Genomic DNA, 18,280 nt, shown 5'->3' on the forward strand with positions numbered 1-18,280 from the left:
TCCAAAGAGAGAGAGAGGGATGGCTACACAGAAGCATGGTTGGAGACTGCTCAAAGCACAGTAACTCTCAGGGCGGTATCACAGCTCATGTCTCTGATTTCTCACACCCAAATCCGGCATTATTTGCGGGAGAATGGATCTATCTACACAAGCCCCTTGTGGCAAAGTGTTGAGTGCTTGTCTCTCTTCCACTTATCAGCTCTGAGGGAAGAGTTTCTTTTAATACCGCAACCTATGAATTTTGCCTACAGATGAGCCCCCTGCCAGTTTCTTCCATGGCCCATTCTCCCTCCTACTGTCACAGCTCAGAGTGACCTAAAGTGGCCCTTCTGAAAAACTCCCTGCTATAGACTAAATGTGTGTGTGCCCCTAAATTCATATATCATCACCAATGCAGTGGTGTTTGGAGTGGGACGTTTAGGAGGTGACTAGGTCCCGATGGTAGAGCCCTCATGAATGGGATTAGTGTCTTTATGAAACAGGGTCCAGAGAGCTCCCTTGCCCTGCCACCACGTGAGAATGCAATGTGAAGACAGCCATCTGTGAGCTGGGAAGTGCGCTCTCAACAGATCCTGAATCTTCCAACCTCTAGAAATGTAAGAAATATACTTCTGTTGTTCATAGGACAGCCAGTCTGGTATTTTTATTATAGCTGCCTACATGGCCGCTCCCTAATCTCATCACCCAGTTCATTCCCTCCACAGCCCTCCCTACTATCTATGGTTATTCTGTTTATTTAAACCCTCAGCTTCTACAATCTGTTCCCCTTCCCCTTCTACAATCTGATGTGCAAGTTTTTAATTTGGATGAAGTCCAATTGGTCTATTTTTTCTTTCATTGCCTGTGCCTTTGATGTCCCATCAAGAAATCCTTGCCAAATCCAATGTCATGAAGACTTTCCCCATCTTCTAAAAATTTTAGGGTTTCATCTTTTGTGCTTAGGTCTTTCATCCATTTTGAGCTGATTTTTGTACGTGGTGTAAGGTAAGATCTAACCTCATTCTTTTGCACGTGTCTACTGTTTCCCCAGTGCCATTTGTTGAAAAGACTGTCTTTTCCCTGTTGAATGGTTTTGGTACCCTTGTCAAAAATCATTTGACCATATATAGGAGGATATATTTCTGGGTCAATACTATATTTTAAAAGAATGAGGTGTGCCTGGGTAGCTCAGTTAAGCATTCAATCTTGATTTTGGCTAAGGCCATGAGCTCATGGTCCTGAGGCCCAGCCCTGCAGCAGGCTCCATGCTGGGCATGAAGCCTGCTTAAAATTCTCTCTCTCCCTCTCCCTTTACCCCTCCCCCACATGTGTGCACACACACTGTAGTCCAAAAAAAAAAAAAAAAAAAAAAAAGCTCTAAAATATAATCACTAAACAGTTTTGTACTGATACCAGAATATTCAGATAAATCAATGAAACAAAATAGAGATAGCAAACCCATATCCTCTAGTATAAAAGTGGCATTACACCATAAAGGAACAGGAAATAAGGTCATAAAACAAGTGCTAGGCCAATGGTTAATTATTTAGAAAATCAAAATAACACATTTTCCCTCTTCTCATATACCCAAATCCCAAGAGTTAGGTCTAAAAAATAGAAATAATATTGTATGTATCTATGAAACTTTTGATATGGGAATGGGAGCTAATTTTCTAAGTGTAAAAGAGTAACAGATTCAATCACAAAAATAAAAGCACAGTAGATTTGATGACATAAAAACAGAGAACTTCTGTGTTCCAAAATGACAGTTGGCAAATCATGAAAAATAATTATATCAGCCTTGAAAAAAATTTAATATTCTTAATAGAGTGCTTATGATTCAGTGAGTAGAAAGCCCAGTTTTAAAGATAGGTGGGGGCTCAGTGGGTAGAGCATGTGACCCTCGAGAGAGTTCAACCCCATGTTGAATATGGAGCCCACTGACAAAGTAAATAAAATAAAAATAAGTAAAAGATACACAAAATTTTGAAAATACAAATGGCCAATACATGAATAAATGTTAAAATTCATCAAAAATGCGACTAAAACAGATACCAATTTTTGCCCATCAAATTTAAAAGATATTTTTAAAGAGAAAAATACCAAATATTGATAAGGGAGAAGCATTCACACACTGCTGTTGGCCATATAGACTGGAGCTACATTTCTGGAGGAAAATTTAAGAATATGCATGAAGGTTTTTAAAGTATTTGTTCCTAAATGCAGAGTGGTATCCTACATTGGATTTTGGAAAAGAGTACCACGTTAACAGACAAACCTGCAAAACCCAATGAAGTCTGGAGTTTAGTTAATAGCATTGCCTTCAGTGTCTTCATTTTTGACAAGTGTACCGTGGTTATGTAGAATGTCAAAATTAGGGGAAGCTGGGGGAAGGGAATACACGAACTGTTTGCACCCTCTTTGCAACTCTTCTGTCAAATCTGTCAATCAAAATGCATTCCTCCCAGAAGTTTTTTTAAGTAAATATTTATCCCCTTTGGCTCAATAAATTCTACTCCTAAGATATAACTATGGCTAATGATGAGAGATCAAAATAGTTTTGGATAAGTTATTCGTTATTCATTGCAGTGATATATTTGATAACCAAAGATAAAAGGAAAGAAAAGCAAAGCATTCCAAATGCTCAACACTATGGGCAATGTAATAGCCACATTCATGCATGCATAAGATAATTATGAGAAATGTTCTACATATTGGGGCATAGAAGCAACCAAAACAAAGGTCTTTGACATTAATGAGCTTAATTTCCAGAAGAGAAAAAAATGACAGCAAATAAGATAAAATGTGTAGCATATTAGTCATAAATGTTAAAGATAAAAATAAAATCAGGGAAGGGATGCAAAATGCCAGGGAGAGATTGCACTTTCAGGTAAAGAGATCAGAGAAAACCTCACTGGGAAGCTGATATTTGAGTGAAGACCCAGGGGAAGCAAAGAGTGAACCCTGGGGAGCATGGAGGCAGAAGGAGCAGCAAGTCTGCAGGCCTTACTGCAGGCATGTGTCTGAAATGTTCAAGGAACAGAACATCTGGAGCAGAGTGAACAAGGAAAATGGTAGTAGGAGAGGAGATGATAAAGTTGCAGGAGAGGGCAGATGATATAGATAGTGGCTCAATCTGAGTGAGATGGGAGCCATGGAGGGTTTTGAATAGAGAAGGGACATGACATGACTTACAATTGGATTCTCTCTGGCTACTGTGTTAAGAAAAATCAGAATGGGGGTGGGGGGAGAATAATTGGAATGGGGACAAGGGTGGAATAATAGAGTATTATCTAACAACTGTTAATAACATTTAATGGCATCAAAAGTGCTCAAAATATTGCATTATAATTTTTAAAGGAATTTTAAGCAGCTCCTGGTTGGCTCAGTTGGTTAAGCGTTCGACTTTGGCTCAGGTCATGATCTCATGGTCCGTGAGTTCGAGCCCCACATCGGGCTCTGTGCTGACAGCTTGGAGCCTGGAGCCTGCTTCGGATTCTGTGTCTCCCTCTCTCTCCGCCCCTTCCCCACTCATGCTCTTTCTCTCTCTCTCTCTCAAAAATAAATAAACACTAAAAAATTTTTTTAAGGAATTTTGAAAGGAAGACATAAATCTAAACACATTATGATACGTCCTTCTAAAATTATAGACTGACAGAAATGTGGATAGTAAAACTATGGTTAATTTTTGTTTTGCTCTTGTCTATGTTTCTCAACTTTTCTGTAATGAACATCTTTTCCTTTAAAACTAAATGAATAAATAATATCCACCATATTATGAATTGCTCACCTGTAATCAATTGAGTATGATTATGATTTCTTAGAGCATAGAGCCTGTTTGGTTCAAGATACTTTAATACTCATCTGTAAAATGAAAGCTTTTATAGTTCTTGATAAAGCATACTAAGCATTGTTAATGGAAACTTTGTTAGTCTAAAATGATGCGAGGCTAGGATTTTTATACTATAGAATTTTAAAGCTAAAAGGAAATTTAGAGATGATTTAATTTGGTCTTCTAATAGATGAGGAGATGTAAGGATCAGTAATGAGATGACCAGCCCACGCATTCTTGGATTCAGATACCTGGTCTGATCCCACCATTCGGTCAAGAAAAATTGATAGCAAGATGCCAAACTTTAAGAACCTACCTAAAACATCAAAGGCAGGGTTCCTATTTCTTATTATTTCAAGTCCCTAAGTCAAATGGCATTGTTTTAAATATTCATCTATTTGAAGCCAATTGCTTATTCGTTTAAGAAATATGTTCAGTGGCTAGTATATGCCAACCTCTGTGAAAAACTTTAAGAAGAACTTTGCCTACGTGAAAGCTATGCTTGTACACTTAAGAAAAAAAAAAAAAAAAGAAAGAGCTTAAGGAATTTTCTTTAAAAATAAAAAGTACTACCACTATCAGATTTTTAACAGTCTATTAACTGTGTATTGAAAAAGCTCTTTGCTGCCCCATTGTGGGGAAATAAAGATCTTCCCATTAAACATCTTAAAGGCAAGAGTTACATTGGAAATTAAAGATAATTTCTCTGGGGGCCTGAGATTAGCTTAATACCATTTAGTCATGTGAGTGGTAAGTTCTTTCTGCTCTGTTAATAAGACACGTAATTGCATAGAAAACAATAAGGCCCTGCTTCTTTCAGGAATCTTCTGATGATGGATGTAGGGGTAAGTTGTAGACAAAAACTTCTAAAGGACCAGGGCTCAAGCTGGTGAGAGTTGTTGCCTCAGGTGAGTGTACCTGGGTAGAAAGCCAAACACAGCGGGGTAATGAGGACAGGACCAGGGGCATGGCACACTTCAGACCCAAGTGTCCCTGCAGTAGCTGACCACATGACCCCTCTGGGCCTCAGTTTCTTCATTTGTCAAAGATTTGGAGAGAGAGAGAGGATCTCTCAGGACTTTGCACAGCTTTGCTATTCTACCGTTATGGCCTCCCACATTGAGAATCTTGGCTGTGCCCAGGAACTATTAACCTAATATCCTCCCCACCCCCCAGGAGGGAGTTGTGACATTTCTGGGCATCTTTCTCCTCCCTGCTTTTCTGCTATTCATCTACTGTGGGCATATCCAGGAATAAAAGCAGGCAGTAGAAAGAGGACTGAACTGGAAAACAGTGCCTGGATTGAAGCCTTGGTTCTATAATTACCTTCTCTGTGTAACTTTTGCTAACCACTTAACCCCTCTGGGCCTTGATTTTTCCTGCTGTCACAGAATAGAGTTCAGCTAGATCTGTGATGCTTAACTCTAGCATCATTCGAGACTCATCTGGGGAGTTTGATAAAAATGATGATGCCAAGGCTCCACCTCAAACCAGTTAAATCAGAATCTCACCAGTAGAGGGATCTTACTGGGAGGATAGAAATGTTTTAAAACTGATTTATAGTGATGGTTGGTAAAAATCACTGATTTGCACACTTGAAATGTGTGATAATATAAAATAAGTCTTTTTCCCAACAACTAGCATAACCTGAAATATGATAAGAACTTAAGAAATTGAGTCAATGGTATTTCATTGACTAGAAGTCTAAAAACAAAGATGTAAACAATGTTTTTTTAATAATAAATAATCTCTAGGATAAAATATTTTTAAAATTCATATTTATTTATTTTTGAGAGAGAGACAGAGCATGATCAGGGGAGGGGCAGAGAGAGAGGAGGACACAGAGTCTGAACCAGGCTCCAGGCCTTGAGCTGACAGCATAGAGCCTGATGTGGGGCTTGAACCCACAAGCTGTGGGATCATGACCTGAACCGAAGTTGGATGCTCAACCAACTGAGCCACCCAGTGGCCCCTAGGATAAAATATTTAAAAAAAAATTTTTTTTAATGTTTATTTATTTTTTGAGAGACAGAGACAGAGCATGAGTTGGGAAGGGGACAGAGAGAGAGAGGGGGGGAGTCACAGATTCTGAAGCAGGCTCCAGGCTGGGAGCTGTCAGCACAGAGCCTGATGTGGGGCTCAAGCCCATGAACCATGAGATCATGACCTGAGCCGAAGTCAGTTGCCTGACCAACTGAGCCACCCAGGCGCCCCTAGGATAAAATATTTTTAACATTTAGGCCAAACATTGTGTTTGAGATAAAGGATAATTGAAATGGCTTTATCTAGGAACCAAGATGAAAATTTTAAAAACAGATCTCAAAAGTGCAAGCAAATAAAAGCAGTCTCCTAAGCTGAACACGCTTCAATACTATATGTAGTTTTTCCTCTTTTCTTCCTTTTATTTTTTATTATGGACATTTACTATGGACCATACATACAGAAGTTAAGCACAAATCTTGTTTCATCTATACCCAATCCACATTCCACCATCCCCATTCTACAGTGACTTATTGGGAAGCAAATCTCAGACATATCATGTGAACATATTCAAATGCAAATTTTACCTTGATGGCTCAAATCTAGTTGTAGTTATATTTCAAAGAAAAATTGACAAACAGTACAAATATATTCATATAATAATCTAGGAAATTTCAGAATGTCAAAGAGTAGAAGGACATGGTTACACTATTTGTAATTCTCATTTTTATGATTAAATTATAAGTGTAACAACTGTAAGAATGTTATTGAATGTTGTATTTCTTATAGTTTCTTCTTATTCAGTCTTACTACTCAGACTTTTCTTTAGTTACTGTGTGTGTTTTATTTAAAAGGAAGTTTTACACAAGGAATATACCAATTTGGCATTTCGAATTCTAAATTCTGTTCTTCTCCCGTCATGTTCTGTTTAGTAACATTTTTCCGTATTTTTTCCAGTCTCAGTTTGTTTAGCAACCTTCTCCCCACCTGATACGCAAAGGCTTGAGGTAAGTTGTCAATTAGTATAGTGTTTGAAAGATCTTTTCAAAGGATATTTAAGTCCTTATATAGTTTCCTTGTACACAAACACAATGTTCATGGCAAAGCCAGTGCCTAAACATAGAAATAAAAACTAAATTAACTAAAACCTCAATAAATCTCTTATTTAAAAAGAGAGATTGGGGCACCTGGGTGGCTCAGTCGGTTAGGTGTCCGACTTTGGCTCAGGTCATAATCTCATGGTTTGTGATTTCGAGCTCCACATTGGGCTCTGTGCTGACAGCTGGGAGCCTGGAGTTTGCTTTGGATTTTGTGTCTCCCTCTCCCTCTGACTCTCCTCTGCTCATGCTCTGTCTCTCTCTCTCTCTCTCTCAAAAAAAAATAAACATTTAAAAATTTTTAAATAAAAAAAAGAGAGATAGAGATATAGACAGAGATATGGCAACTAAATGCTAAACCTGACCCTAGATTGGATTCAGTACTAGAAGGAAAAAAAAATATATGAGTGATATTATTGGATCAATTAACTAAACTGGAATACAGGTGATCAATTAGATAGAAATGTTGTAACATTTAAATTTACTAATATTAAATTTATTAAATTTACTAATGTTGATAACTGTACTATGGTTATGTGAGAGAATTGCCCAACTCTTAAGAAATATACGTTGAAATACTAGATGAAGAACAATGATGTGTGTAACTTACCCACAAATGGCTCAGATAATATATATATATATATATGTATATATACATATACATATATATATACATATATATAAATTTATATGTGTTATACATATCTTAAATATTATGGATAGATATAGATATATAGATAGGTAGAAATAGATAATAGATAAGATAAAAATGATAAAGCAAATATATAAAGTATTAACAATAGGTAAACATGGGTAAGAGGTATATGGGTTTCTTTGCATTATTCTTATTCTTGCAATTTTTCTGAGTTTGCAATTATTTCTAAATAAAAATGGAAAAAATTTAAATATAATTGTGACCATGACTCCCATAAAAAGGTCCACCCTGATCTGGTCCCTGCCACCTTCCAATCTCAACTTTATTCACTCCAAAGAACCCTATGCTTTGGTTATTCTTTTTTTTTTTCTTAAGTTTATTTATTTTGAGAGATAGAGAGCAGGGGAAGGATAGGGAGAGAGAGGAAGAGAGAGAATCTGAAGCAGGCTCCACACTGTCAGCATAGAGCCTAACGGGGGTCTCAAACTCATGAACCGTGAGATCATGACCTGAGCCCAAGTGGGATGCTCAACCGACTGAGCCACCCAGGCACCCCAAGAAATTGCTTATTATTTCTAAAATCAATCATTTTACTTTTTTAAAAGTTTACTTATTTATTTGAGAGAGAGAGAGAGAGAGAGAGCAAGCAGGGGAGGGGCACAGAGAAGGAGAATCCCAAGCAAACTCCACACTGTCAGCACAGAGCCTGATGTGGGGCTCAAACCCACGAACTGGGAGATCATGAGCCGAGCCAAAGTTAACCGACTGAGCCACCCAGGCACTCCCAATCATTTTACTTTTAAAAATAAGCCAGAAGTCACTGTCAGCCTTAACTCTAAATATCTGACTGAAAATCTCTGAGAATTGTAGTTAGTTAAAAATGTATTTTAGCCTTGAACTCATTTATAAATAAGCTAGCATTTGGGGTCTTTATGAAAAATAAGTAAGAAGTTAGAAAAAGCAGGGGCACCTGGGTGGCTCAGTCAGTTAAGCATCAGACTTTTGATCTTAGCTTAGGTCTTGATCTCAGGATCGTGAACATTGGGCTGCATGCTGGGCATAGAGCCTACTTAAAAAAAAAAAAATTAAGAAAAGCAACTTTGGTTTTTATGGCTAGAATTTAAGGTACTTGTGAAAGAATAGAAGGAAATAGATGAATTTAGAATGTTGAGGCAAGGACTTAGAAGTTTAGTCTTTATCCTGTGAATAAAGTTTTTTAAAACGAGGGGAGTAAAGTGATCTAGCACCAGGGACACTAAGAAGGATGGAGTTATGAAAAGGGACTTGAGGTCAGAGTGGATTCAAATCTGAGCCTGGCCAGTTATTAGGTAAATTACGTTTAATAAACGATTTGACCATTCAGAACATTGGTTTCTTCACCCTTAGAGGAGGATAGCAGTGATAGTCTTAGGGTTGTTACAAAGAGAGGCCAAACAGTGGTCAAGAACACGAGCCCTGAAACACACTGCAATGGGTTTGAATTCTTCCTGTGCCAGTCATTAGCTGTGTGACTTTGACTACGTTACTAAACCTCTCTGTACCTCTGTTTCTTAATCTATAAAAGCAGGGTACCCTTAGTACCTACCAAAAGTGTCATGAGGATTTGATGAATTTTCCAAGTAGAGGGGAAATAGAGAGAGAGAGCCGTTAGCTGTGTTGGGATGTTGGACTGCCAGCATGGTAAAAGCCAAGGCACGTATTTAAAGTCAGCCATGATGCTTTTTTTCTTCCCTAAAATCTCAAGATGATGAAAGTATTTGTAAAATTGTTCAATGTTATTAGAGATTTGCCTTGTGTGTTTTATAAATCATTCTGAGAGCATCTTTCAGTAGGGTATACAAATAACTGTGCCCGTCTCAAACTAGCCATGTCTTGCTTATGCAAATCTTATGATTATTTCCTCGAAAACCATGCTGACATGTGTGACACTGTCAACCCTCATTAATTTCGCAGTCAGCAAACTTCTAGCTGAACTTTCTCGGCTTTGCTCTTGTGCCACCCTAAGCAGGCACAGGTTCTGGTTTTCTACCACACGAGACCTAAAAACTGCTCAAAACAGGAGAGGCAGCATTACTTTTTCACTCTTTCACCAGTAAGCCAGAAATCATTAATTTCACACAATTATAAGGAAAAGTCTAATTTACTCAATGAAACTTGTCTCCATTAATGCTCCTGATTATTAACACACTGTCCTTGGGGCAATGTGTCTATCACATGACAATGGGAAGACTTAAGTGTCAGCTCAGCTCTCTGCCTGCCTGTTTCATAAAGCAGGATAGCTGGGAAGGCTTTCACATTTTTTGTCGATTGCTGCCTTGTTGGAGGCAAAGGACCTACTGTACTCCCTGATTGTGCCACTCTTAGGGCCCCCCACCATGCATACTTTCAAATAATGCTTCTTTGAAATGTATTTTTTTAAGTATTACAATTATCCATTTATGAGACAAAAATAAAAGCAGTCATCACTTACTCCACTCTCTGTGCCAACCTTTCCCTTTGCTGTCTCTGAATCGGTTCAGTGACCAGGGTCATGCTTCCCAGTACCCCCCTCTCTTTGCAGAGGGAAATGAAGCACGACCCCAGGAACAGGATGAAGGTGCCAGTCAGGGACCACAGAAACCATTACTGGATGCCTGAAAGGCCAAGGCCACCCTTGGGAAAAGACTTGCAGTCTTAATAAAAGAATGATTCTATTGTAAGTGTCATTTGATCAGGACTGGGCTGGAGTAGGCAGGGTAGGGTGGACCTCCAGCTTCAGAAGACTGTAAACTGGGGGAAGACTCTTCGTATGGAACAGCTGGAAAGGTATACAACCATTTCTTTTGATTGACAAGGACACTGGAGCCCAGTAAGAGCAATTGCTGCAGTCATACCATACAGGAGTGACAGAGCCAGGACTAACTCTCACTGCTGTGCTCCTTTGTTTTACATCACACTCTTAAATAATACAGCCTCAGATTTGAGAGTCACTAAAAACATGGCAGTGGTTATTCTTTCTTCCCAGAGGAAAACAAATCACAGATCTGAAAATGTAGCATTCTGAGGCACTGTTTTACATTACACACATTTTAATTAAGAAGTGTTTGTTAGGGGCGCCTGGCTGGCTCAGTCGGTTAAGCGTCCGACTTCGGCTCAGGTCATGATCTCGGGGTCCGTGAGTTCGAGCCCCGCATCGGGCTCTGCTGACAGCTCAGAGCCTGGAGCCTGTTTCAGATTCTGTGTCTCCCTCTCTCTGACCCTCCCCCGTTCATGCTCTGTCTCTCTCTGTCTCAAAAATAAATAAACATTAAAAAAAAATTAAAAAAAAAAAGTGTTTGTTGTGACAACACTAATTAAAATGTTTGACTTTGTCTTAAACACAACTTACAAATGAGAACAGAAAGTTAAAATCCACCTGAAGAATCATCCATGTATCCTTCTATTCTACCATCCCAGCTTCACTGCTAACCACACCTAATTCCTCTCTATTTTCCCCCGGAGATATTTTGTTTCTGCCTTTGCATGTGCTGCTTCCTCTACCTAGAATTCTCTCTTCTTCATAAATTGACTTGTTCTTCAAGTTACTAGGTTTCTCTGTGTAACTTTTTCCATTTCTAGTCTCATATGCTTTTGCATTTGCTACATTCTAGCTCTCAATGGACTTTGGTTTTTTGGATGTAACACTGTCTCAATCAGTAGTGATCCTAGTAACGTCCCAAGCCTAACAGAGCCCTGAACGATAGCACTTCTTCCATATTTTTAAAAATATTTTTAAAATGTTTTAATTTATATTTAAAAGAGAGACAGCCCGAGAGCTTGGGAGAGGGACAAAAAGAAAGGGGGGGGGGGGGGGAGGCAAAGGATCTAAAGCAGGCTCTGTGCTGACAGCAGAGGGCCTGATGCAGGCTGGACCTCACCAGCCAGGAGATCACCACCTGAGCCCAAGTCAGAATCTTAATGGACTGAGCCCCCCAGGCTCCCCACTTCTCCCATATTTTTATAGAATTAGATATAAAAATGAGATCAAAGCAAAGGAATGCTGAACACAGCATTCATTATGTGGGTTACTTCTGATAGGGAAGGACGATTTTTGTCTGGTGTGTTTGTGGGTTCTTATTACATATTTAAAAATAAAGATTCTATATCACTAGTACAGTACAGTAACTAGAAATTAAATTGCAGCACATTTACTAGAAATTATTCACATGACTGAGAAGATTGGCCTAATTGGTATCAGATCTTCCATTATTTGGAAAGACATTCTTTTCCCATGCTTTCTATTGTGATAAGTTACTTCACAACGGTTGCTTTTGACCTTAAACCGCCCACCTGCACTGCATTGACAGATGTCTGATGTTGACATGGGTAACTAAAGGTCAACTCCCTTTCCTTCCCGTGGGCCTGATCTTTGGAACTCATGGGTCTAGTGACATTTGTTTTGGGTGTAAGCAGGTTGTTTCCTTCCATTTTAGCAGAAACAATATCCACCGCATTAAAATAATCACCACAGCCAAATACCATGTATGAATTCAGCGCCGAAATACGCACAAGCATCAAAGCCGAGGATTTAGCACGGCAACGGCATGCTTGATCTCAAGAGTTGCTCGTGTCTAGGCACAGGCCTGCAAGGAGGGAGGACCCAGGGTCCACGCACGCACCCTCGCAGCGAGCCCAGCCGCCCCCTCCCGCGCTCGCCCAGCTGCGACCACGCCCCCTTCCTCGCTAGTAGGCGCGGCCCACGTGGGCCCGGAAGCCGCTCTCGGACTTTCAATCCTGGAACCCGGGCCCGGGCCAATGGGCGGGGCGCGTTTCGAGTCTCCGCCTCGCCGTCAATGACGTCACTGAACGCGAGGGCGCGCGGCGCGGAGGGGGGCCTCGGTTCCCCCCCCTCAGAGGTCAGTTTGCTGCTAGTCCTCGCGCGGCGGAAAACTTCGGCGGGTGTAGTCTCTGTTGCCGCCTTTGCCTTCGTCTCTGCAGCATGGCTTTCGTAACCCGGCAGTTCGTGCGCTCTGTGTCCTCCTCATCCACTGCCTCAGCCTCGGCGAAGAAAATCATCATCAAGCATGTGACGGTTATCGGAGGTGGGCTAATGGGCGCCGGCATCGCCCAGGTGAGCCGGCGGGTGGGCAGCGTACCCCGCTCGATTTGCTGCGCACGCTCCCTGCGGGCGCCGGCCCGCGGAGACCCGGCGTGGGGTGTTCCGCCAAAGGCCAGCGTCCTCGGGAGATCGGGGAAATTCCACCCCGCCCCTCACGCTTGTAGCTGGAAAATCTGGAGTCTCGGCCTGAGTCTCCACTCCCCCAAAGAACCAGTTGCAGACGGAGTCTCAGTTTCCTCGTCCCTAAATTCCAGCACCGCCCCGCCCCAGGGCCGGATGAAAACTCTGTGGAAAGTGTTTCTGCAAGCACTTTGGAAGCGATCTATGCAGAGCAGATAGTATTATTTATATGTGCACAATTTTGCGGAATAACATGCGTGCTCGCCGTTCGGTGTAGACTGGATTTGCTCCCAGAGACCTGGACTGCGATCAGTTTTGATTTTACCAGTTTTCTATAATTCTGCAGTCTTTGTCAGAGCTGTTTTCTGTTCTTTTAAATGATTCCTCTTGTCCCTGCCATGTGTTACCTTTGCTTGTGGGTTACAAAGAATAATAATAGTAAGCATTTTGGTAACACTTTGTAAAGTTACCTAATTGGAGCTTGTGAGGCCCTAGGACTTTCCCAACTGCGGCGCATTGGCGAGACAACTTTGACCGATTACACTTTGAGCAGCGAACTGCGCGGTTTAGGCTCTAGGGAGAGTGGGAGAGGGAGAGGGAGAGGGAGAGGGAGAGAGTGGCTGAGGGCCCAGGAGGCGTGTCTAATCTCATTGTCCATCTTCAGGACTCTGCCCCTCCGGCTGAGCTGTGATACGGGGTCAGTTGTGCAATTGATTACCTGGATACTGTGATACTTGCATTTTATTTATTTTTTAGCCGTTACATTCCAGCTCGTATTGGAGAACTGTGATTTTCTTATCTTAGCTGATTTATTCTTAGCATTTCAGCCCTTTGCAACTTGTATTATTGAAGGGGAGGTAGTTATCAAATTTTTCTTAAGGGAGTATTCCAGTGCGGTGGCTAGTCATGAAAGTTTAATTTTTTCAGTGTCTGTTTGCAACCTAGTTCACACTTCCATGCTTGCTTTTTTAAGTATTTATTTATTTATTTGTTATTTTTTTTAATGTTTGTTTATTTTTGAGAGACAGAGCATGAGCGGGGGAGGGGAGAGAGAGAGGGACACAGAGAATCCGAAGCAGGCCCCAGGCTAGAAGCTGTCAGCACAGACCCCGATGCAGGGCTCAAACCCACGAACTGTGAGATCATGAGTTGAGCCGAAGTCAGACGATTAACCCACTGAGCCACTCAGGCACCCCATGCTTGATTTTTTTTTTAAATATTTTATTATTACTATCTATCTTAATTCTCCCCTGCAAATTTTTTGCAGCATATTGATTGCATTTCCTCCTAAAATTAGTATTTTATTAATGTTTTTATTCATCGGGCTTCTTACAGTCTCACTTCTTTCTTCTGAGACCATGTTTTGTGGACATACATTGTCCTTTTTGTTGTGTGGATGCCCTGGCTGCTAGGTTATGGTGTTCGTGTAGTCTGTGTTACATGTAAGGAGGAGTAAGCCCCTTTAACCTAAAAGTTCCACATGCTGTATACTGCATGATACTGAGAGTTTAGCTTGAGCACACTTACATTCTCTCTGCTCCACCTAAATCTCTCAAGGCTATGAGAGTGAGGTTTGTTGTGGGCAGATGTAGAGTAATGTTTTGGTTTAAAAACACTTAAACAACATCTTGGTGAGAAGTTATTAGGGCCTGAAGCCTCCAATAACAATATTGGACATGGGTCCACAAACTCTTCTGGATAGTACCTCGAAGACAGCAAGTGGAAGAGGATTAGCAACTATGTACAAAGCATCTCTTCAACCTTTGTACAAAATTGAATTGCTCAGTTTTTGAATGCTCCTTCCATTATTGGATACCATGTTATGTGCATTAAAAGGCACAGAGGTGGCTCCTGGAATTATGGGTATGGTAATGGAGCATTCACTTGAGAAAGGAGAGGGGAGAAATGACTGATGTGGTCAGGTCAAAGCCTTGAGTGGTTGGTGCAAGGAGTGCCTTTTCAAAGTTAAGGGGGAAAAAAGTTATTTGCCCCACTGTTTGGAAACATAACAAAATTGTCATTCCAAAAGTTGATAAAGACCAGAAGTCTAAGTAGTGAACATTGACAGGGAATGTAGTTCCATTCTTACCTAACAAGGTTTAAAAGAGCCTCAGCCACTTCAGGTGACAACTCTAATCCTGTGGAAGGAACCATGCTTTCCCGCAGAACATCTTTGTGTCCACAGTCAGCCAGTTGGTTGGTTTCACCCATCTGGTTTTGCATTCTACCCTGTAGCATGGAGTTCTAGGCAGTATCACCTCATTTTTTATGCTCTTTGACCTATGTTTTTTGGCATAGAGTAAGTATGTTTTACTTATTGAGTGCCACTGAAAAATTTGATGTGTTTGAATATAGATTGGCTCCAGTTCAGTATGAGGAATTGGATGATTTATATGCTGGGTGTGATAATGTGGAAAAGTTACTTAACTTCCAGCCTGAGTTTACTTATCTCTAAAGTAGGACTAGGACTAGTACTAGCCTGGGAGGAGTATGGAGAGGATTGAATGAATTAGTACATGTCAAGCAGTCAGCAGTGTCTGGCACCTAATAGGGGCTCACAAAATGTTAGCTGCCTTTACGATTTTATCTTCATTGCAGTAATCCTTGTCCATTTGTCCTTCTCCCCACATACCCACTCACAACTCTGATCGTTGCTGCTGAGGTAGGCCTGTAATATTCAGATGGAGAATATTGGTCATGATTCTGTTCCGACCTGCTTAATCTTGAAGACAAATGCCAGTTGATACTGGGGTTGGTTGGTTCGTGGACGTCTGAAAAGAGAGAAGGCACTTTGTATCCTCTCCCCACCCACTGTAAATCCTCAGTGGAGCCTTGAAGACACCGACCCAGACTAGCATCTAAACCATGCATTTGTGTTCAGTCTCCTGAACTCTTTCTGAAGTACAATTTTATTCAAGGTGTAGTTCTATTTACAGTTTTAATTTTTTGTAAAATTTATCATTTTGCCACATCTTCTACTTCATGCTGGGTAGGATAAAAAAAAAATTAAATAGATTTTGTGGGAGCCTGACACATTTCTCAGGCAACTTAGCAGTTTCAGACAGGTGAGGTTTGTGCTTCATTACAGTTGATCAGAGCACAGGCCATTTGTACGTTTGTATTCTCCAAGAGTATCTACTTTACCTGTCATGTTTTGTTTGTTCTAAATTAAAAAAAAAAAAAATCCCTTAGACTGCAGGTTAATATTTAGTAAGGTTAACTTGTTTTGTGTGTTTGTCCATTACAGACTTCTGAAATGGTCTGATTACTAATTTATCTTTAGCCGGATACTTAGGCCAGCAAAGAAGCTTATAACATTAAATGACCCTTGAATGAGGGACAAGTTGTTTTTTGTTCTATAAAGGAGGGGAGAAAAGAAAGAAAACTACTAGCTGTGCATTTCTTCAGTTGATAGAATGAATCCTTGCTTCGTTCATTGCCTTTTTTTTTTATCCGGGGAGCCCAGAGAGCTCCTAACTTTCATTAAGTTACTGGAGGGAAGCCAGTGGGCTCCCTGGAAATGGCCATTTCAGAAGCTGGATTCCTTAGGGCTCCCGGTACAACCTTCCTTTTAGTGCACTATACTTCTTTGAGGAAATGATAAAGTTTGGAAAGGTTTGGGGCCTGATTCTTCTTATTTTGTTGTTGTTGTTGTTGTTGTTGTTGTTGTTGTTGTTCCTCTTATAAAGCAAAAAGTACACATTTTTTCTGGGAGGGCTTCTTAGACTGTTATAAAAAAGTTGGCGTAGGGTGGGGGAGAACATTCTAAGCTACAGATGAACGTTTCCCCAACATCACTGTTACCATGTGATGCTTGGTAAGGACTCAAGTGGACCTGAAAGCTTTTTCCTCCCTAGCCGCTAAATTTGTTCATCCATCTCTTCTCTCTGCCCTCAATTCTGAATTTTCTGATGCTGAATAGAAGAGTGGTCATAATTGCTTTGTACTGTTTAGCTTTATTTTTTTTTGTGTTACAGTGAGTATGTCTCTGTTGAACTTTGCTTGAAAACAGTGCGGTGGTCTGGGAAAAACTTCAGGATCACAGGAGACTGGCACAGTCACCTGGTTGTAAGCTGTCTTTCAGAGTGGACTTTATGGAGGGAGGAAAGTTTTTATTCCAGGTGTTAGCTCCCTCCTTAAGGGTTTGGGATGCATTTATCATTTCTTCCCTCACTTCCTGTGTTGCTCACTTCTTTACTGGGCTCTTCTCTGATCTTTATGATGTACTGGAACAACAAAACCATCCCCTGTCAGCGTATTAGTCATTGAACTTGGGGTGGGGCTGGAGATACTGTAGAAGAGGTGGGTCATACAGTCAAAAAAGAATGTCAAAGAATATGTTTGGACATTGTAGAGCAGAAATGGCACCTCAGTCAGGTTTTGGATTTTCTTTGTCATGTTCCTAGATAGCCTCACTGATTAAGCCCCCTTGCTTGAGTTTCTAATTTTCTTTTCTCCCACTTATGTCTTTTTTCCAAATCTGCCTTGGGCACACCCCTCACTGCCTAGCTCTCCTGGGACCACAGGGAGATAATACTGCTGCTCTCTATCCTGTCTCCCTGGGTTATACTAACAATGCAGTAGTTTCTGATGAGTGGTAGTCTGACACTTGAAAGTGAGCAGAGTATGAAGTGCCCCCTGGGGCTTGGTGGCCAGCCCTACCTGTCTGTGCTGTAGAAACTTTGGGCGACTCACTTAACCCCTCTCTGCCTGTTTCCTTATCTGTGAACAAGGATACTTGCCTCATAGCACTGCGAGAGCTCAATGGGCAAAGTGCTTAAGAGACCTGCTAGCAAGTTCAATGGTAACTGCTCAGGAAATGTTAGTTGCTTTCATGGAGATTTGTCAGATCAATCTGGTGATGACTTCTTTACATCTAGATTCTCTTAACTGTCTTTGAAGATGTTTGATCCCTGAAGCCGAGATAACCACAGTTCTGCCTGCACCTCTGGACTCTGCTGTCTTGTGGAGAGAAATGTGGCCTGCATGGGCAAGGGGATCCTTTGTGGGTGTCTGGAGTCAATGGATGTCAGCTTGATCTCTCCTTAGCTCTAGACTCAGAGAATCACTCACTGATGATCTCTATCTGGGTGTTCTGATGCAACCTTTCTGCAGAGAATAGACTCAAACTCACTTGCCAAGACTTAATTATTCATCATGTACCCTCCCTTTCCCCCCTCCAGCTTTTCCCTGCAACTTTCCTCCCTCTGTCATTACCACTGTTGTTCTTCCAGCCACATACATCTGAAGATGGGGTCATGGTGAGAGTCTCTATGCTGCAAAAGGCTTTGAGGCTTTCCTCTCTGAGGAGTATTCTTTCCCCTGCTCTCCCGTTTGTGATTCCTAGACCAGGCATTTATACCTGAATTGTGGGAGCCTCTTAATTGGTCCTTTTCAGCAAAAACCTACTCATTCTAGAAAACATTGCCATTCTAATCTTCCTAGAGAGCACTTTGGATTTGTAACTGTCTCCTGTACTCAGAAAGTGTTCATCATGGCAGCATCCTGGAGGGAAACTTAAATATAGCCAAGAGTTGGTT

At 41.0% G+C, this 18,280-nt stretch overlaps 1 protein-coding gene across 1 annotated transcript in view; it reads left to right on the forward strand.

Moving 5' to 3' along the window:
• The first annotated feature begins 12,372 nt into the window (after positions 1-12,372).
• The window catches only part of HADH (hydroxyacyl-CoA dehydrogenase), a 50,359-nt gene continuing 44,451 nt past the window's right edge, over positions 12,373-18,280 (forward strand). The window contains exon 1 of the mRNA XM_060654476.3: positions 12,373-12,632. Coding sequence (XP_060510459.1) covers positions 12,501-12,632 — 132 coding nt within the window. The 5' untranslated portion in view covers positions 12,373-12,500. The remainder of the gene's footprint in view (positions 12,633-18,280) is intronic.

This window comes from Panthera onca, chromosome B1 (genome assembly GCF_046562875.1).
Source record: "Panthera onca isolate mPanOnc1 chromosome B1, mPanOnc1 haplotype 2, whole genome shotgun sequence".
Lineage (NCBI taxonomy): Eukaryota > Metazoa > Chordata > Mammalia > Carnivora > Felidae > Panthera > Panthera onca.